Source organism: Nicotiana tabacum, chromosome 7 (assembly GCF_000715075.1).
Source record: "Nicotiana tabacum cultivar K326 chromosome 7, ASM71507v2, whole genome shotgun sequence".
In the NCBI taxonomy this organism is placed as follows: domain Eukaryota; kingdom Viridiplantae; phylum Streptophyta; class Magnoliopsida; order Solanales; family Solanaceae; genus Nicotiana; species Nicotiana tabacum.
In genome coordinates, this window is record NC_134086.1 from 135,051,734 (window position 1) to 135,073,908 (window position 22,175).

A 22,175-nucleotide genomic window follows, 5' to 3' on the forward strand; every position below is an offset into this window, starting at 1 on the left:
ATCGGGTTAATCCATCTTTTCATGTTGTTGCAAACAGTCCCCTACAACTTTCCTCTGCAGAAAAATATAGAGAAATTTTCATAAAGCACCATCTTTTAGTAGTAATTAGTCATCTATAGATACCATTTTCTATATTACGGATTATAGATACCTTTTCTGTGGTTATAAGATGTATTTAAGCTATTGTATTCATGAATACAGTAGCAAAAATAGGCGTGAATCAGGGAAGTCCAGCTAATCAGTTGTTGTATTCGAGTGTATTCGACTGTATTCATGGAGTGAAACATGAGATTACAGCTTGACAAATTATTGTATTCGACTGTATTCATGGTGTGAAATAGGGGATTACACTGTTTTTAAAACGAAAAGTGAATCAATTAACATAATAGACTCCTAATATAACTCAACAAACTCAATTATAACACACAAATTTTGTATTTTCAGTTATAAAAAAGATTCTCAACCGAAAAATACCCCAAAAACATAGCAATCTTCAGAGAAATTATATAATACATCTGAATACGTAAATTATATTAATTAAAAAAAACTTATGAATACATTCATGGCATATAGCGAGATAATGAATACAATGAAATACATAGAATACAGCGGAATACATTGAAATACAATGAAAAAAAGACAATGAATACAGTGAAATACATGGAAATACAACGAGATACATTGAGATATATTCACAAAAAATTCAAGTTGCTCAGCCCCAAACTCCGTCGTCTTTGTTCAAGAACAACCCTAATGTCGTCTCGTCGAGCTGGAGGATAAGCATAACCAAATCAAGAACCCAATAAAGAAAAGGTCCCTTTTTCCCTAGATTCCCTCTTTTCCTCTCAATTTCTACTCCAAAATGGAGAAAATCGCTATTTCTACTCATTTATGCCCTAGCCTTAAGCCTTTCAATTCTAATTCAAGTACAGATGTAGGGTTTTCCTTGCCTTGCCTCACTTTTGTATTTTCAAATCAACGCAGAAAGATATTGGCTTGAACAACTTCAGTTGAACAACTTCGTTTACTCCTATTGGTCTTCGAATATTTCGTAAGGAATTTGGTTGTTTTATGAAAGGGAAAGAATCGTTGGCTAGACAGAGAAGAGGAAGAAAATCGGAAATTTTAATAGGATGGGGGAAGAGAATGGAATGTATCAAAGTAGAGAGAGAAAGAAAATATTGTAACTGATTAGCTTATTTAGTGGCTTAGGGCTAGGAAGTAACCAAAATTAAATATTTTGCTATAAACTTTAAAAAGTATCTATAGAATATAATTTATTCAAATGGTATTTATTTAAAATAAATAAGGTGTTAACCTTTGCTATAGGAGGTAAAAATTCCAAAAATGTACTCAAATAAGTAGAAATGGAGAAGTTTATTATGGGATAGATGCTTTGAATATCTCGTCGATATAACAAGTGCAATTTCAATTTAATTAAATCTCAATCAATTATTTGAAGCTATACGTATTTCAGAAAATAAAAAAGCATTTTAAATTCTAGTTTACAGGTGAAATGAATAATCTTCAACTTTAAAAAATTATCATTCTAGTTTTTTTTTGTTTTTGTTTTTGTGTGTGTGTGTGTGTGTGGGGGGGGGGGGGGTAATTACCCTCTTTTATCGCTTTTGCGATAAAGGGTTGCAAAGCATAACTCGAAAAGAAGAAAAAGTTGTATCCTACATGGTTATACAGGTACATTGACTTATTCCCTCTCCCCTCTATTATCTTGGTTTGTGTTGTTCTTGAACTCTTTTGGGTACAAGTATTCCATGACTTTTATATCTAAATTACGCCACAGTTCTTATTACCTTTCGTACGTTTATGATAGGAAAATAACAATTTGTTGCCACTAATATGGCATTCAATGGATCGCTTTCCTAATGACAACTCATGAACCCTTCAAACTCCTCAGGCAATTTGAGACAAATTCAAGAAGTATAGATAAGCTAATACAACGAACTTGAACAATTGATAAATCACGAGAAGACGCCCCTTCTCCAGTTCCTGTAAGGGAGATGAAAACAAGGCGACCACATTATTACATGAAATTTTCGTAAAGATGGAAGAACATCCCTTCTCCAGTTCTTTATTAGACATCTGAAATTGCAAACATAAGAATAAACGAACGAAATTTGTGCACAAGGAAACAAAAAAAACGCCTAGGGGAAGAGGCGGGGACACTTTAGCAGAAAAAAGGCTGAGGAATAATAACTCTTTGCTTTTCTGAATAGTTGACTATAGATTACCTAGGAGCTTTAATAAACAAAAACCAGAGAATGAACGAACGAAAGTTGAAGATGGGAACCTGGAAACTATCTATTTAGCTCTTTTGATAGGTTGGTATAGACACTCCTGATTCTTCTGCCAGCTTTTTGTAAGCATTTTGCAATCTCTGTGTTACAGGTCCCACTCGACCGTCACCAATTATACGTCCATCAATCTTGACAACCTGTCCATGTAAAACAATCAAGATAGCCCTCCAGTATGATAGTAAACCAGAAAGAGTAAGTTGCCTGCGAGAATATCTGATACTAAGCGACATGTCAAAAGGAAGGTGCGACTCCAGTATAGAGAACTGGAACACTTTGAGTGATGAGGATAACTGATGATAGTGAACTCTCTCTTTATCATTATCAGCAAGGTATTCTACAAGAGGTGCAATAGTGATCCAGGGATTTATTTATAACCCACACACTCAAAATAATCTACTTTGAAAGGCCAAACGTGTGTGAATTGGGATTGACACCTAATTAGAAACCAAGCCAAGGTTCCTCGGGTACCAAAAGAGACAATCTTTAGCCTCAAACATATAAATTCAATGGATAAAGGAAACAGAAGCAGTTCTGCATACTGAGTCAGCCAGATGACCTGAAAGTTGTAAATCAGTCAAAGACTTTAACATACCGGGCTAAGCTCTCCCATAGTTCCTGTTGTCCACACCTGCAAGAAGTGCAAGATTCATATTAAGAGGAAGAAAAAAAAAGAAAAATGACAAGAATCATCAACAATGAAAACGAATAGGGGTGGTGATGGTGGTCGTATTTCACTAGTGACAATAAAAATGAAGATCATGACGAGAGAAGCTTCAGCTTAACACAAACATTTCTCAAGACTAAGATAGCAAGAAACAACTAAAACCAAAGAAGAGAGGGGACCTCTAAAGCAAGCAGTGTGACCGATAATACAACAGAAGAAGCATACTTGTGCTGGAATTAACTTTGCTAAAAGGGTTTCTCCAAGCACGGGCAATATATGCTCAAATTGAAGAGTTAAGAGTTGTTAAACAGCGCAGTGCAAGAATATCCTAATTGCTTCAAGTGAGAAAACAACAGAATGAAGAGAACAAGAAAGTGGGCATTTTCATGTATAATCATGGCGTGTCATAAAGCGCGAAAACTTAATTTTCCTGAAAATGCTTATATCTTTAACTCATTACTGTCAAGCGTAAGAATAAGGAAGCTTGTATTTTGAATATCAATGAATTCAAGTAAGAAATTCAAATTGAAACTAGATAAGATGAGCGTCTGAATCATAGTTCCCATGGAATGGTTAATTCCCTCATGATTCATGAATCTTACATTTGGTAAAATGGCTCCCTAGTCCCTCAACATAATATACACACAATTATCAAAGTCGAATCTAGAATAAATTTAGAAACCTCATTTAATGAATTACAAATATTAACAAAATATGACTCAATAAATGATATTATGACACTTGGCACCAGTATCATTGACTTGGAGAAGAAATGTTGGAAGCAAAACACTGGGCACAATGAAATTGTAAAAATTGTTGGTGTATATATGAAGAATAAATATTGAAATTAGTGAATTTACCCCTAAATAGATATAACCTCTTTTTACTATTTGTATATGTTGTTACGCAGGTATTTTGCACAGAGATGCACAATAAAGAGGTTTTCACCTGATTTTTATATTCAAAACCAAATATGCTATGAAACTGCAAACAAGAAAAGGGCCACAAGCTTCCTCATTATGGGGGTGTCGTGGTTGTACAATGATAGACTATCAGTGCTACCCAAAACATTATTGCAATACTGCTGTTTTATTCAATTATAGTACAGATGCCGTAGATGCTTAAAAAAAGGTATTCAAGTTAAAGCAAAGTTTGTTAGGAATGGTTTCTCCAGACAACGGAGTAGGTTGAGTTGTGTGATGAGAAGGATGCATACACTAAATGCTCCCTAAAACTAAATTCTTCATTTGATTAATTTCTTAAGAAGTTGCCTTAGACACATTACAAGCATGATAATTCAAAAAGTGTGGAGCGAGTCTTTAAGAGAAAAGATGTTAGTTAATGCTTGCAACAAATTTCCTAGGCTCGCAAAAGAACAAACTCATAGTTAAGAGTATACACCTCATCGGCAGTGTGAAATTCTGATAAGCTAATTCGTCGCTCCTCTAAAACCAAATTTTCCTTCAGCACAAGCTCCATGACCTGAAAAATGGATTGTTGATCATCAAGCAGATAACTCTACAAATTAATTACTTCATCAAAAACTAAATGCCATGTAATTTAGACCCATGCCACTCTGGCTGCATTTGTAACAATTAATAAACACAATGGATGGTTGTCGACAAAATTATTTTTGATCCTAAAATTGAAGAGTCATCTCGAAATAAATTGGGAAAGTAATACCAAGAATCCATCACTAAGACATCTTCGTATCATAAGTTGGTCGGCAGCAAACAGAGATCATTTCCTAAACCAGTGCTTCCAAACAAAATATTATGTAATGTGGATTAACATGGTAAGATATTTTTGGCTTACTTGATGGTAGATTGAAAATTAGATTTACAGATCAAATAGTTCAGGGGCACTGATTGTGCCAAAATCCATATTATTCTGACAGGAGAGAAACGAGATGGATTTTCAGAAAGTCATTGCTCAAATGAAAAGAAAGGGGGGAAGGGGGTGGGGGGTGGGGGGGTGGTTTTCTTTCTTTGTCTTTTTTTAAAGTAAGTTTTATTATGACTATCAAGAAAGTACTGCAAGAGTACAAAACAGGAGAAAGTCAACACTTTCTCAACATCTACGTCAAATTCATAGAGTCCAAAAAATGAAAAAGCTTCACATCTTCCATATCCCTACCCTTGCGCCAAAAGAAAAGACTCTGTAAACATCTATCTTTCATATAAGAGAGTTGCTGTGTTTTCCTCAAGCATCTTTGTTTCTTTCTAACCAAATAGTCTACATAATACATAAAGGTACTGTGTCTCAGATCTGTTTCCCCCTTCTTCTTCTTCTTTTTGTGGGGATTTTTTTTTTTGGGGGGGTGGGGGGTGGGGGATGGCAACCATTTATAGCCTGAGTCTGGAAAAGACTGGGTTCTGCTCCAGTTTTGGACAAGAACTAACTTTGTATATGTTAAATGCACTAACATGACTGAGCACCTAAAAGAAAATAAAAAAAGTAGTTTCGCATGATAATACATGATCCATACTGTTTGTTTAAAAGGGGAGAGAGAGATGACAGAATATTGAACACAACAGAATGATTAATATCAAATGAGAAATCTTCTGAAACTTACTGTTGCTCTTGTTATACCAGGAAGGCAATAATCAGCATGAGGTGTCACCACGCGCCCTTTCTTCACTAAGAACTGCAAAGGGTAAAAATAGATTTTATCGAAGAGAGGAAATTGACAAGAAACACAAGATTTGATGGTTGGTAAAAAGCAAAAGAAATGCTCAAACCATTAAAAAGTGAACTAAATGACCATAGAATTGTATGAGAACACTTTTTGAGTTTCGTGGTTATGCCACCAAAAGCAGGAAGAAAGTACAGAAGAAAAGGAGAATCTGTCGGACAATACATGCAATGAGCTTCCCTAAAGTGTGGCTTGCCTCCTGAAGGATATAGACCGGGGAACCGCAGAGCAAAAGGAACTATAGGAGGTGAATGAGCTTACAATATTTGTAGCATTAGTTTCTGACACATAGCCATCTTTATCAAGCATGACGGCATCATCAGCCCCAGCATTATTTCCTTCTATCTGCACCAGAAGAGAGATTGAAGTCAAATACAGTCAGGAGACCATGCAATAAACCATACAGTGTGGTAGTGCGACAAAGACAAGAAACAACTGCAATTTCTAAGGTATGTGCCCCCACCCCACCCCTCTTTTTCTGGACTTCTCCAAACAGGAGTTGCATTAGCAGTTTCACATAGTATACAGTGATCACGATGTGAAATTGTCAACAAGTATGTCCAGCTACCAAACCAAAACAATTCTTCCACCGTCACAGTCAAAGTGACAGAACTTCACTATTGAGGTCTAAATTTTTTACTTACCATGATATTTTTGATTGACATTTAAGCATTTCATAACCTTAATTAGAGAGTGGGATAAGCATTTCATGTACTTTCCAACTTTCCAACTGATCTAACAAAATTTTGCTGGATAACCAATCAATTTCACTCCAAAAGCAAATTTGCTATGATTTTTTTTTTTTTGATGAAGTGAAATTGGTATAATTTCTTAATATAAACAACTATGCTTCAGTCACAAACAAGTTGGAGTCGGCGATATAAATCCTCACTTTTTTCTTTAAGCCCAACTCATATCATTATCATTACCAAAATAGAATAGAAGTGAAAGCGAAAAATAAAGTTAATATGTAAATATATGTAAATAATAGTAACAATAATAATAATATTAGAGTTTCCTACCAAGTCTAAAAACCTATTCCCAGTTAGGCGTCAGTTATATGGATCTTTCTCTTCCATTGTGCCTATCTTTAGCTAAATCTGCATTGATTACAAGGATTTTTAGGTCTTTCGAGACAACTTTCTTCCATATGATTTTAGATCTACCATGTCCCCTTTAACACCTTCATTCACCATATTTTCATACCTACCGACCGATGTATCTGTAGGTCTAAGTAGGAAAAATAACCAAATCATCTCAAGCGACCTTCTCTCATTTTATCCTCAATGCGTGTTACTTGCACCTTCTGGTGAATGTTGTCATTTTTAATCTTATCTAATCTTGTGTGGCCCGCACACCCATCTTAGCATCCGCATCTCTGCAACACTCATTTTGTGGATATGTTGGACTTTGGTGGTCCAACATTCGCTACCATATAACATAGCCGGTCTGTAGTTGTTCTATACAACCTACCTTTCACTTTGGTAGGCATCCTTCTATCACATAATACCTCGGTAGCACTTCTCCATTTCAACCATTCGCTTTAATCTTATAAGTAACATCTTCATCTATCATTCTACTCTCTTGAAACAACGAGCCTAGATATCTAAATTATTTGTATTTTTCCACCGCAATCCTATCTAATCTCACCTCAATTTCGCTCTTCTCATACCGACTAGACTTGCAGTGCATGTACTAAGTCTTACTTCTACGGTTCTACCCATCCTAAAACCCTTATTCTCTAAGGTACTTCTCCATATCGCAAGCTATAAGTTCTTAATACGAAGTATATAAATTGAAGAAGAGGTGAGATGAGAATCTGCAAGTAGATATAAGATAAAGCACCGTCAATATAAATTTCACGATCAAAATTATGACTTGCTCAGAAACAATAGAAAGAAAAAGGGCAGCCTGGTGCATAAGATATCCTGCATTCACGCAGGGTCCGGGGAAGGGTTGCACCCTAAGAGTGTGATATAGACAACCTACCATAATGCAAGCATTAGTGGCTGCTTCCATGGCTCGAACCCGTGACCTATAGGTCACATAGAGACAACTTTACCGTTGCTCCAAGGCTCCGCTTCTCAGAAACATTAGAAAAAAAAAAGAATATGTGAATACATAAAGTATAGATTTGCATAGCTCAAACTTAGAAGAGAAAAAGATACCTTTGCGAGAATGTTGTTAAGAAGGTTGTTATGGTGAATCTTCGAATCCAAATTCTGCAGAGTACAAAACAAGTCATCGATTTAAGACAAAAGGTACCCCAAATATAGATTTATTAGCAATGATAAAGGCTCAGAGCAATATAACTTTAATGTTTTTCCCTTAAAAGAAATAGCTCAAGCAATTATATGTCACCTTACTCAATCTTTGGCTATAAGATAGTAGCATTAGCATAGAAAGTTATTCAACATCATTAGGTAGGAAGCATAGATCACTTAGATACCTTAACCAAGGATATGACATAATCACAAGCTGAAAACTATGTTACTTGGACTCTCCAAAATGCTGCCCCACCCATGTCCGGTCCTCCAAAAATGCACTAATTTTGGAGGATCCGACACTCACCCGGCGGCATTTTTGAAGAGTCCGAGCAATATAGGCTGAGATTACAATCCTTGAACAACATCATCTTTTGGGGTTCTGGACATGGTTGGGAAGGAAGCACATTGAATCAGGGCATCTTTTTGCAGTAACACATCGTCATCCTTGGACATAATATCAAGTTTGTTCTGAAGGTACTATAGAACATGGTATTGCTAAAGCTAATAGGGCATGATTTTTAAAATTGGGCTCACGTCTTGGACGAACAGGTACCCACAAGATGGTGGTGAAGTTCAGATAAACTAAAAACAGAGGAGAATAACACAATGTCAGATTTTCTCCCTTTCTTTTTTTTTTTCCTTAATGCTAGCTGAAGTTTCTCAGGAGACCTCAACATGATAATGCTTTATGATGGTTATCTCGACTGTAGCAGACAAAAAGTCACATTGTCACTTACCATTTTAAGACATGATCACTATTAACTAATCACAGTACCATTAAACCAGGTTACCCGACCGATGAGCGGATAAGCTACTAACTCCATTAGAGAAAACAGGAAGCACAAAAACAGGCTAATTCTAAATTATAAGAAATAAACTGATGGCAAAAATTGTCTCAGTGGACATTTGCACTTAAAGATGCTACTGAGTAGAAATCTGATTTGGTTATTACATAAGAACCAGCTACTTTAACTAATTAAGCATGGAAGGTGAAAAGTAGAAATTTTTAAATCTGGGGTGATATACGGCATATAATCAAATTGCAATAATTTGATACTGGGTTTAATGAAAATGAACTCGAGTCTTTTCCTAAAGTTTCAGGGTTAAACTCTCCCCCTCCCTGCAGCAAAAAACAAAGGATTGTGGGAATGCTGAGTTATCAACAAAACCACAACTTGCCTCAAAAGATGCTCTGGTCAATTGTATAAAAGTCTTTAGATGAATGGAAATTGATTTAGATATATGGGTATAAAGGAAATGAATTTAATTAAATAAGTAAAGAGGATGCATGGAAATAACATAACAATCTCATGAAACTCAACTGGAAGCAATATCTTACATTTGGTGAATTACGACGAGTGGTTGCCGTCACTAGCGTTATGCCCTTTTCATTGTCATAGACTGGAGGTTTCCATTCAGCAAGAACTTCAAAAGAGGGTTTAATAAAAATATGAGAAAGAAGGATGGATTAGAGTTTAGCTACACCAGCAAAATACAGAAAGCAGAATTTAGTAATTTGATCTTTTTCCTGTTACTTCTTATTGACAAGAAAGGAAAAATCAAGGAGGCAAATGTACACTGGTTTGGAGGAAAAACTATTCCAAGTTCTAGACAATTCCATACTTAAAAAGAAAAAGAAAATACTTTAGCTACAAAATACATGAAGGTAAATGCATATCATCAATTGTAAGATAAAGGACTTGGCACACAACAGAACAATATTATGACTAACTGTAATGAACAAGACTACACAGAAAATATACTTCACAAAAAGAACACAGTTTTTTAGTCTGCCTTAAAATGAGTTTACCATGATATTTGACTAAGTTCAGGCAACTATAACTTAGATACATAAAATCTTAAACAAGTATAGTATATAATAAAACGATTTTCATTCTTACAAGACAATAGTGTAGGCTGAACCCTGACATTGTTCATGCAGAGGAAGAACGAGAGAGTTTAAAAGCAGGCATTCAAACTATAAAAATATAAATAAAAGGCATCTTACCAATTAAAGTACACCCATATCGATTGAATGCAGGGCTCATTCCTGAGGTTACCTAATGATAAGAACACGAAAAAATATAAGGTGAGAGTGAAAAGAGAACTAGATAAAAAACATAAATGCGATTAGAAGTCCAGTTAGGTTTAATCAGATTTCAAAAATTACTACTGAGTACAAGAATAAATAGATTAATAGCAATTCTTAAGATTACCTTTTTACCACGTGTCAAAGTTAGACGGATATGTGCATTACCAAACATTCCATTTGTTAAAACAGTCTTGAAAATAGCTTCTTTGACCTGCATATTCTTGCATGAAGTCACAAGTTGTACAACTACTAGATTTCGTAAAGTAGAAATCAAAATCTCAGAGGACCTAGACCCAGAGCCAAACAGGGAATTGCCACAGCATTTTTACCTCTTCACGAGTTGGTACGTTGCTGAAAGCTAGTGCTTTTGCAGAGTCGAACAACCTGAGAAAAGAAAACTAAAATGTAAAGTTGAGTGACGGATGGAGTTTAGAGTTGCCAAATATTCATGCATAGCCCAATGAAGCTGTTTTTCTTTTTTCTTTTTTTTGGGGGGGGTGGGGGGAAGCTGTTATGCATCACACATATACCACAGCAAGCTGGATTTACAAAGAGCAAGACAAAGTGTTTCATAGGCAAGGCTCATTTTTCTGATTCGGATGAAAAAACAAACTGATTCCTTTTACTACATCTTCATTGATTAAGCATATTTCATCTCATATGCTGGTGGCAGAATAGGTCACTACATTGACAAATCTTACCCTTATGACTTGTTATCTCATTTGCATAATTTGCCCTATCTGGTGTATTTGCTTTATACATTAAGACGTGCTTTGACAAATCTGATTCTCAAGGTATGCAGTGCATTATCTTTGGAGCTACTCATTCACAGAGAGCTTGTCCATGCTTCATCTTCTTTAGACATTTGATGCAATTTCCTTCAATGCTTCCCCCCATAAATAATGTCCATGTAAAACCATCCAAGCCTTAGATTTTCGCTCTATATTTTACAACACCACTTCTGAGCCATTGGAATGGTCGCTACAATAGTTAGACTATGAAAAAGAAGAAAACTTCGGTCATGTCACCACCTGGCCATAGGCGAAAGCTACTTAAGTCAACCACATTGTAGAGGTTTGAGATATATGAGGAAAATAATAAAAGGAAAAAGAGAATAAATAGATAACTTAATGATAATGGTTACGCCTATTTAATATACACTAGCTTTAGTGTACGTGCGTTGCACGTGTTTTTTGCGTCTATTAAAAAAGTGAATTAAATTGAGAATAAAAATGAATTATGTGCAATAGCAATTGACGTCGAGATAAATACAATATTTATTTAAATTGAAAAATAAATGTTACATTGGCGAAATAGTTGAATGCAAAGTTATTGGGTATCTTCTGAACTTGCAAAGATTAAAAATTTATGTAGGTTAATTATATAACTTTTGCGTTGCACGTATTTTTTGCGTCTATTAAAAAAGTGAATAAAATTGAGAATAAGAATGAATTATGTGCAATAGCAATTGACGTCGAGATAAATACAATATTTATTTAAATTGAAAAATAAATGTTACATTGGCAAAATAGTTGAATGCAAATTTATTAGGTATCTTCTGAACTTGCAAAGGTTAAACATTTATGTAGGTTAATTATATTGTACATATATGTGTGTGTGTGTATTTTTTTTATGAAGATAATTTAATGACCCGGAAAAAATTTAGGCGATCCGGGTCCGGGGGCCCGGGCCCACGCGGAAGGGGCGGAGTAAAAAATACATCTGACCTAATATCTCTTTATAGACGATGTTCTTGGAGTAGAAAATACTACTCCAAGTATTAAGTATTATATATACTATAGTATGTATGATTATCCTTAGTCAAGTGTTCTAAACTATATGCTTTTTTGGATTTAGTTAAGGTTGTTCGAATGAGTGAATAAATTATGATAAATTTTCTTCTCTCTCATTAATTAGTACTTTTATCTCCCTCTTCAAATTTGATTTTCCTTCTCTACTATATTTATTTTATTTCTATGCTTTTAATGATTTAAGGCATGTTTAATGAATATTATTTTCTTTTCTTTTCTTCACCTTCTAGGCTCCTTAAAATTTTAGATTTTAATAAACTTTAGTGGCTTAGAGTGAAAATATTCTTCAGACATGCTCATCCACATATATTCAAGCCTTTTCAAATTATTTAATTATTTGCTCTCAAAATGTGACAAGTGGTACGTAATACCTATAAAAAGTGACAATTAGACCATATAAAATTCTCTCTGTCTAAAATAATTGTCCGCACTACAAAAAGTTATAAAATATAATTTAATACCCCTAAAATAAAGTTTATGACAGGCTATAACATATAGTAATACACTATTGTTAATAAAAGTTGCCACAATTGGTTTCATATTTACTGGAGTAATTTTTTTCAGAATTAATTTTATACTTGACGGACAACCTCTCTTAATTCGTATGTAAGTTAATTAAAAACTAATATCTATCTAAATATTAAAAAAAGTAATACAAGATATTCTCAAAAATATACTTCATGATTAAGTGTTTAATTCTAAGATAAATTTTTTGAAGAAAAGCTTTCATTACTATTCCTAACATTTTAAAAACTTAATCGTGACAGTCATACAATTTAAACAAAGAAAAAATTTATAGAAGTAAAATCTTACTTAATTTTAAATTCCTAAACATTAGGAGTTTTTACATATTTCAAATAAGGAAGGATTTAATAAACAAAATTTAGTTGATTTTAAAGTCTTACATGTTAGGAAAATAATTAAAATATAATTATAATTTTGTCCAATGTGAAATCTATTTTTAAGGGTAAAAAAGGCGAACGACATTTTGCTAAGGGCCTTCATGCTTTTAATATAGTATAGATGAGATAAATCCACATCCTATATCTAACTAATTGGGATGTAATTTAAAACTATTTGCTGTAGCTTACCTATCTAAATGCTCCTCAAGCTTAAATAGCTTCCCACTGTACACTCGAAGCCCCTCCCATACTGCATCACCACCTTGGACAACTGAATCAAACACTGAAACCTAGAAAATGCAAAGCAGTGATCAGAAATTTAGAGCTAGTTGAGCAGGAGAGCAGAAAGAAGAGAAAATTTTCAAATATCATCAGTAAACTTCGTTACAATTTTACCTTGGCAGTCTCACGGGGCACAATCTCATCACCAACCCATGCAAGCAGCTTTTCATTAGCAGGAACAGGAAGACTGGGATGAGGTAAAGTTGAGTTCAGGATATAAGAAGATCGTCTTGTGTGACGCTTAAGCATGTTGTAAAAGGGTAGGCTTTGCTCCAGCAAATCATACAATGATGTTGGAAATGGCTGAAAAGTTTTAGAAGGAAAAGAATATAAGCAAATGTCTTTCATGGGATACTCCAATATTTAGATATTCTTCATAATTTATTAAGAAGGTTGTAGGGAAGAAGATAGCTGTGAACAACATTCGAGACGATTGAGAATAAGTAACATGTTCAACTTTCATGTGATTAATTTTGCAAAAAGACACATCATGTCACACTGCACATGGAAAAACAGCAGATAATTGGCAGGCATGGGACGTGAAAGAGACTTTGGCTAAATAGTTTACCCCATTTCAAATTCACTCAGCGCTAATAGATATCTGGCAGTCAAAAGTATGAGCCAAGGGCTAGTAATGCCAGTAAAAAATCACATGGCAATAATACTTGGTCATACAAACTGAAGTAAAGAGGCGAGTGTCCCTCTTCTTCACATAGTAACCTAATAGACTAAAGATAATCTATACTATATTAAAAGCACGAAGGCCTTTAGCGAAATGTCGTTCCCCTTTTTTACCCCTTTAAAATAGAACTTATATTAAACAAAATCGTCATTTACCTAATTTCCTAATATTTAGGAGCTTGAAACTAAATAAAATTTGACTACTAAGTTTTTCTTTATTTGGGTATAAAAAATCCTAATATTTAGAAATTTAAAATCAAGAAAAATTTAACTTATATAAATATATTCCTTATTTGGATTTAAGTGAATTACTATTAACTTATCATTATGAGTATGCTTCTTCCTATAAAAGTTAACTCTCTCACGTAACATTACATATACTTATTTTCTTTCTAAATATGATTATATGTTTCAAGACACAAGCTAACCTAATTAAAACTTAAAAATCTAATCATTCCAGCAACTTTATTACGTGTGTTGCATAAGCACATCATGTCAAGCAATATGAGACGTAAATGAGAATAATAAGTGGAAAATAGCAATTGATATTAAAGTAAGTGCAATATCTGTTTAAATGATTAAAATAAATATTTACTATATATAAAGTTTGAATACTTTGGGAGTATAAAATAACTCTTCAATTCTAGAATAACGCTAACAAAATAACAAAAATATTTAGATACCTAATAACCTAAAAATTTATGGAGTAATTTATATGAAGTCAATTATTATCATAGAGTTTAAGTTTCGATACTCATTAAAAAATTAAATTATTCCTTCAACAAATAAATCTATATTAACCAGTTATATTAAAATGTAAATTTTATCTAATTTTTAAAACTTTAAATTCAACTAATTAAGTGTTATTATAATTTTAATAAAATATAATTTAATGATCTATATTTGCATTAGTTCTTTTTGATAGACGGGTAAAATATATCTATTTGTCAATATATGTGTATATACATTCTATTTAAAAGTACGAAATTGTAATACGAAATGTTGATAGATTTTCTTACCCTTCATAAATGCTTTTCATGTGGGACAAATCAAAATTACAATTAATAATTAATTTATGGCATAACTGAAATTAAGGATTTTGACGACTTTTACGTGGCGGAACATTTTCCTTCATTAAATTAGTTAAATAAAATCAACAATCATCAGCTTCATAGTTTTACAGTTTTTTCATTAATTTTTATTATATAACTCAAATACGAATTTTAAAATAGCGTTATGTGATTTTTTTAGAAATCTCGTATTCCTTGAGTCGAGGTTCACGCGCAACGCGCGTATCCTAAGACTAGTTTTTAAAATGTCACTATAATACCTGTTCGATCATTACAAAATATGCATAACCATGCAATAGAAATTAACCAAAGATCTGTGACCATATACCGTAGGGTATTTCTTTGCTGGAGCAAAACCTGTTGACTTATGCACACTTTTATACCACCATGGTGCCCATATGCCATCAAATGATTTTGGCCCAGCTTCCCACCTGAAAACACAAAGTCACGTTGGCTTCTTCTTTTTTTTTCTTTTTTCTTTTTTTTGTAAATATACTTAAAAGTCATCAAAATTTTAAACTACCATCTTCATTCTAAAGAAACACATGAGACAGAGGGGAGGGAAGTCTGTCCATGTGGTAGGTTCCGCCACGAATACCAGGGGATATGCCATTTCCAAATAAGAGTCACCAAAAATTACCAGGGGATATGCCTTTTCCAAATAAAAGATGTAATTCCAACCACAGATACATGTGGTAGGATGGGGCAACGTTTGGCTTCCCGGTCCCCCATTTGCCATGCCCTGCATATTTCTTCTTCGTCGCCCAACTCAAATGGTTTCTTCATATCTTCTGCTGACTTAATGTTCTCTTTCTTTCTTTTTCCTTTTTAAGGAACTTCCATCTTTCTTCTAATGTCTCGCCCCAACAAACTAGCACGTCTATTTTTCACATAGTGTTCATAAAAGATCAGCATTCAAGAATCAATTAAAACATTAAAACTAGCCATGATATGGCAGTGTAATATGATTGGATACTATAAACTATTTTCATGACAAGTAACACCATCATGACCAAAAAGACCGTGCCTCCTTGAGAAGCTTCCCTGCGGCCTGCACTCACATCTCCCTGGAGATTTATTCCCCTCCCCTTGCACAGCACATCTCCACTTTCATCTACACAAGCCTGGGTAGGGTTCAAATCTCAGAAAAGATTAAAAAAAGCACCAGGTGATTTTTTCCCATTTAGCCAGAGCCTGGTGGGTAGAGCCCCCCGGTACGTTTGCTAGTGGGATGTAGCAGGTACCCGTTGAATAGTCAAGGTGCGCCCAAGCTGACCTTAATACCATCATTTTCAGGAGGAAAAAGGCTGGGCAGGATTGTCACCCGCATTCTCCTCTATATTGCAATCTCTATCTAACTGAGATGCCTGCAGAAACCAAGAGCGAGCAGCAAATGTATTCTTCCCTTTCCATATAATTTGCCAGTGTTTACATTACCACAAGAACCGCCTCTTGAACTCCTTTTAACCTACTCTTGGCTCTTTGGGAGAAGGCTGAGTCTGTGGGTTAAAATGTATGCAAAGAACCCTCAATCCATTATCAGCATGGGTTGGTCAAATGGTAGGGGCAAATATAGCCAGGTTTGGAGTATTCTAAGGAGAAGTTAGTTGTGGCCTGTGGGAGCTGGAAGGCCATGTATGAATAAAGGGGAGGAAGCAAATGCTTTTCAAAGTATGAGATTGGGGTATGCCAATATCTATGGGACCCACAGACAGAAAGCAGCATGACAATATGAGTAGTGGTTGTTGGCTATATGAATCTGCATTTCCATTGTGGTGGAAAAATAACCTGCTACAGCTCCAGCAAGATGAATATCTTTTTTTTGTCAATAAGGTAATAACTCCAGAGAGAAGATTATCTAAATAGTTGATGTTGTTTAACTCCAGAGAGATGAGTTTTCTTATAAGGTAACATAATTTCAATAATTGAAAATTTTCCGCATACAAAATGTATACCAAAAAGTAGAGAATCTACTCAAATATCAACTGACGCAAATTTTGCTTACCCGAGCATTGAATCTTGAAATGGAATGTCAAGGTCTTCACAAAGGCCACGGAGGGCAGCCTGCAGAAAGACAATTGGCAGAAAGCTTCTTAAAAATGTTCACTTGTGTGACTTAATAAGCACCCAAACAAGTAATCAAGGCACTCAGATGTGTGATCATTCCTCATGTAAAAACTTGCGGAAGGTACTTCTACTCTCTTTTCTTTTTCCTACTCTCTTTCAGTTGGCATAACAGGCCACCACGTTTAAAACACAGATGATTTACCTTGTGAAAGGCGTGAACCAGGGGAAGTGACGAAAAAAATTGGACTAGATAAAGAAGACTGACCATTGGCTAACTGCAGAACTCTGCAGTACAAACTTTTAAAAATGAGGTCTTAACATTGCTTCAATAGCAATTGACCAACTAGTCATAATTGGTGGAGGCGCTAATCCTGCCCTACACAGTTCAAATAAATCAAGTTTCACACAAAAGGCTCACACAGCAAAACCAAATGAGAGCAGAGAGGTAAATTAGACCTAAGCTTACTATAATTGAAAAAAAAATTGTAAGCTGTGTTTAACCATATAGCTGGATATTTTAGATTCACAACAGTTCCTTTCCTCTTTTTGCATTACTCCAATAGCGTTCTTGTTCACAAATACCTATATATCTACACACAGAAGGGACTACCAATGAATGCAGTGGTAAATGACTGAGCAGCCACAATGAAGTTGTGACTAGAGCCCTAATGAGCAGCCCTCTATAAACGTTCTCAAAACATGTATGAAAATATCCAGCTGGCAATTTTGTAAGTCAGTTCAAAGCAATAATCAGTTATTACATGTTACAGCAAGACTAATGTAGCTGTGATTAAAACCTTCTTACTGGGTATCACTGGCCAAAGGACCATGTTTTTCTAGTATCTAACTTTGTCAACAATCCCAATTAGGATGAGAAGAATCGATAACCATATTTTCATAAACCAACAACAAAAAGAGATTATAATAATGCTACTGGGACAACAAACCTCAGGATTTTCTTGAATATCTGCAGCATCAATAACTGGTGGGGGCTTTCCTAATTCAGATAGCTCGCTGTATATGGAGACCAGCTCTGCCAACCCCAGCTCAAGAAAGGATGGAGGCACAACCTTATCAAAAGATGGCTACCAGCATAGCATATGAAAGGTAAATTAGTCAAAGCAAAAATAAAACTTTTACAGGACATAGAAAAAGAAAAATAATTAAATGAAAGAAAACAGAGATATAAGATGAGCGATGTTCACAAAGTTAATAGAATTTTCTGCTAGTGATGCATCAATGTTGGGATTTTGCAATAATTTGATTATTCTAGTTCAGCAAGAATAAAACAAAATAACAGAGATTGAGTAAATTAGGAACTTATAGCCAACCATAGGCAACAAGACTTGAACTCAAATTTACCAAGATATCAAGGGGATTCCTTATCAGGATGAAGTGCTTTCCTCTCTTCATCAATTCATTTGTCAAACCTGGCACACGTTGTTTGGCTATATGCTGCAAGAAGGAATAAGGAATAGTGAGAGAGTTTTAATAATAATCAAACTATAAATATCTATTGCCAAAAACTGACTGTTAATGTTAAGAAAGGAAAGAGAATGATTTTCTGCGTCTATAATGTATAATAAAGCTGCCCAAATCCGGCGTCTCCTTTTACAGGATAGATGTATAAATTAAACTTCTTTCCCTTTCTAGCCAATGAATTATGGGGAAAGACTGCACTAAACTATTAACCTGCCCGAGGTGTCTACGGCACTACCAAACCCATTAACCTGTACAAGGTGTCTACAGCAATATGTAGTGTTCGAAACTTATCAAAGGCCAAAGCCTTGAAACTCAGTGTTTCACCCACAGTGTTAAATGCTTGGCTTCAGTTGTCTAGACAATTTTTGGGTCTTCATCTTATTCATCAGAAAGCTCGAACCAAGTTTGTCAAGTAATAGAAAAAGATCCTACATAACTATTAACTACTCCGTACAGTACATCTGGCATAAGGATGGCTTTTACCTTATCAAAAAAATAATAATAGCAAAGAACTCAAGTCTTACACAAAGCCAACAATTTCCTAGCATTGGATCATATCGGTAATTAGGAACAGTGTTATTTCATGCCTCTTCCGACTACTCTTTGATGAGAAATCACAAAAAGATGAAGTTTTGGAAGAATAAGAACCAGCACTGAGTGGGGAATACAAATATCAAAGCTGGCTTGAATACGCTTCCGGCTTAACACTCAGTCGCTAAGTCTCAATCATACAAATCATATGTTGCCTAAGTTGTCACAAACATAATTTGGGGTTTAGCAGCAAGCAGATCCGAAATTGGATTTATCCACTTTAGATGAGAGGTTTGAATACGCATTTCCACTGTTTTTCTACAAGTAAATCAAATCCATCATGATGTGTCTTGTCTTATGATATAGAATTAGAAGAATGTGAATATGAATGAAACTCAAAAGGGAAAAAGAACGATACAATCTAACAAGGAGAGACAAAGAACAAACGATAACTTCTAGCGCAATCATAACTTTATTCTTACATACAGCTATGGGCTGCTTGATTACCTTACAATAGCGGTACTTCTTTACTCCGGCACCAAAGATGACCTCCTTCACCACTTTATTTCCATCGTTTTCCTGCTTATTTCATATAAAAGTTACTCAAAGCCAAGATATAGAGAACTTATTGCCATATATTATGTAACCATATTGAGAAAAACCAACATTGCAATACTTGGAATAACAAATTGCAACTTTGCTCTGAATAATAATGATACTGGAAAAGGATAGAAATCATGAATGTGGTAATCATCTTACATACCATTTTGGACATAAGTTCTTCCTTGTAAGGTCTATCCGCTCCAGTGACCCGCAGAAAATTTGCATAGAGTGGTTCATCAAGAACTTCGATATCATTTCTCTGTAACACAAGAAGACACTCTTATGTCAAAAGGATCACGGATAACAAATCCATCAAAACTATGCTAGCTAATCAAGCAAAGATATGAGTGTCGAGACAAGTTTAGACTTCTTAAGTCTTAACCATCAGTTTCAAGCACATAGAAGGCGGAGTTACTTTGACATTCTATATTTTACTAAATATTTACCAATTCAATAGGAGTATTATTAATGTTGGAAAAGGCACCATTTACCTTCACAGAAAATCGGGATTAGAAAACAGACGTTCCAAAGAGTAATTATTTTCTTTTGCAGCGTTATGTGACTAGCAAAAGAAACTTCTTTTTAATAACGGTGATGGTGTCTAGGCCAGCTTGCGTGCACCTTGACTTTTTCACCAGGACTACCTCCCACCAATATAGGTATCGGGTAACTCTGTCTACCAAGGCTTACACAAATGAGAATAAATCACCTAATGCTTTTTTTTTTGGGGGGGGAGGGTGGGGTGGGGGGGAGGGTCTCTGCTGCAATTATTGAACCCAGTTCCCCAAGGTTCCCAGTTCCTGACCACTAGGTCACACCAGAAAACAAACTTTCCGAGCCCCATTCCTCATCATCCTCCTTTTGAAGGGAATTGATAGGATCATTATAGCAAGACTGATTAACACAAAGTATTTATATGAATTATCATACTGTTAGAGAAAGTCAACCAATTCAAGAAATACAACAATCCCATTATTTAAACCACTGCAAAATTTGCAAGAACAGACATTTATTTAAGAACCAAAAGATACTCCTAACCTGGGCAAAAGAGTACATGAGGCTGGTACTTAGAGACCTGGGTGCAGACCATGAATGTATCACCTCAATTTCTTCTCCCATTTTTCCAAGAATTACACAACTTGCTTTTCGATTGTGTCTTTAAAAAGATACTAGTACTACTACTATCAGTTCAGTTTTCTTGGGTTTAGCAGCAAAAAACATAAGTACACATGTTGCTGAAGAGGACAAGAATGTGATTAAACGATAATGACAAATTGTATTACTCCATCTCCTTGCACAAAAAAGAACAAAGAAAAAGTTGACGTCGAACTCCAATTATTTATGCTTCATAATTACTTGAGAAGCTTGAAGGGGTTTGGTATTTGAGAAATCGTCAATGCATAGTCCTTGTCGGCAATTTTTGAAATTTGGCATAGGAGGACTGGAGGAGGTTATAATTAACCTATAAAAAAATACTCTAATAACTAGATTCTTGATTAATTTAAGAGAGAAATATATACACGGCTTCTTAAGTTATTATATAGACTACACTTTCCTCCTTTCAAGTTTCAAAATGTTGAAGAATAAAATGAATCCCCGTTATTTCAAAATACAAAATTTGCACTCCTAATCTACTCAACGAGTCATTTTTATTTATTAATTGTGTGAAAATTCTTTAAACATTAGGTTATTTAAAATCAATTGAGTGTAAATGCAGACAATAAATATGAAACTACAAAAGTGTATGCTCTGTGGTATTAATGTATCTGAGCTTTTCCCTAAATAATAAGTATAAATTTTATTATCATCCTTGTTCTTTTCCTTTCTATTCTTCTCATGTTTCTCTGTGTAATAAAGAAATTATAAAATAATAATATTTGTATAATGATGTCAAAAACTTTGGGACGTTGAACTAAGATATTCTTAATTGAGGTAGGAATAGTAGTCCATTACTCAGAATCCAGTTGGACTAGTAGTTTGCTAATGCACAAGAAATATTAGACAATGTTGCTTACTGCTTAGCCACGAGTTTCACTTTAATATCCAACTAGTATTGGTACTCGCGCGATGCGCGGACACAAATTATGTCGGGTTGTGATTTTGATTATTTGAATTATGTATAAATAACTTTAAAATATAAACCTTCCAGATAAAATTTATTGATAATCATTAGATATTAATTAAGAAGCAAGACATGAAACCATTTCGCAAATCTCATAGTGGATAACCTGTTTTCTTTTTCTATATTTATATAATCCAATAGGTTAATTTTAGTACTTGAATTTCGTTTCGTTATCAATATTAAAAATTACTAACTATGTCATGTGGTGATTTGTCTCGTTTGAACATATTAAATTATATTATTTTAATAAAATTTTCAGTATTAGTTTATTTTTTATCTCAAGCTTTAATAAGTCTTATTCTTTTAAATTTTACACAATTTTTTTTGTTCTTTGCTTATAATTATTATATTATTTATTATTTAATATTATTATACTTTCATGTGATTTTTTCGGCTTACTAATTGACTTTATATTTTGCTTATTATCCTTTTAATAATTATAATATATTTTTTATTCTTGAAATTTAATATATTTTACGCTTTTATCCTCTTACTCAAATCTATTTTACTATTTAAATCTATCAATAATATTTTTGAAAATAATTCAATTATTTACTTTATTTTATTTTAAATTAATTTAAAGTATAAATA

At 34.3% G+C, this 22,175-nt stretch overlaps 1 protein-coding gene across 2 annotated transcripts; it reads right to left on the bottom strand.

Annotated features, from left to right (window-relative positions):
- Positions 1-1,655: 1,655 nt before the first annotated feature.
- On the bottom strand, positions 1,656-20,949 carry LOC107820407 (branched-chain-amino-acid aminotransferase-like protein 1). 2 transcript variants are annotated; one of them, XM_075217676.1, is made up of 20 exons: positions 20,501-20,949; positions 19,623-19,721; positions 19,367-19,438; positions 18,209-18,301; positions 17,794-17,931; positions 16,785-16,843; positions 15,108-15,210; positions 13,143-13,331; positions 12,936-13,036; positions 10,363-10,417; positions 10,158-10,244; positions 9,950-10,001; positions 9,281-9,366; positions 7,843-7,896; positions 5,936-6,019; positions 5,555-5,626; positions 4,381-4,461; positions 2,908-2,943; positions 2,309-2,452; positions 1,656-2,007 (listed from the first exon to the last, which is right to left on the bottom strand). In XM_075217676.1, the coding sequence occupies exons 1-19, from the start codon at positions 20,579-20,581 to the stop codon at positions 2,324-2,326; spliced, it is 1,671 nt and encodes a 556-aa protein (XP_075073777.1). In that variant the 5' UTR covers positions 20,582-20,949; the 3' UTR covers positions 1,656-2,007; positions 2,309-2,323. The 2 variants fall into 2 exon arrangements, with proteins under 2 accessions (XP_075073777.1, XP_075073778.1); XM_075217677.1 differs by having other exon boundaries at positions 1,656-2,100; positions 20,501-20,948.
- Positions 20,950-22,175: the final 1,226 nt, after the last annotated feature.

Coding starts and splice junctions, on each gene's coding strand:
- LOC107820407 (XM_075217676.1), bottom strand. CDS start 20,581: ATGGGAGAAGAAATTGAGGTGATACATTCATGGTCTGCACCCAGGTCT. Junction 10,002..10,157: donor CTTTGACACGTGGTAAAAAG/GTAATCTTAAGA, acceptor TCTTATCATTAG/GTAACCTCAGGAATGAGCCC. Junction 2,453..2,907: donor CTATGGGAGAGCTTAGCCCG/GTATGTTAAAGT, acceptor TTACATGGACAG/GTTGTCAAGATTGATGGACG.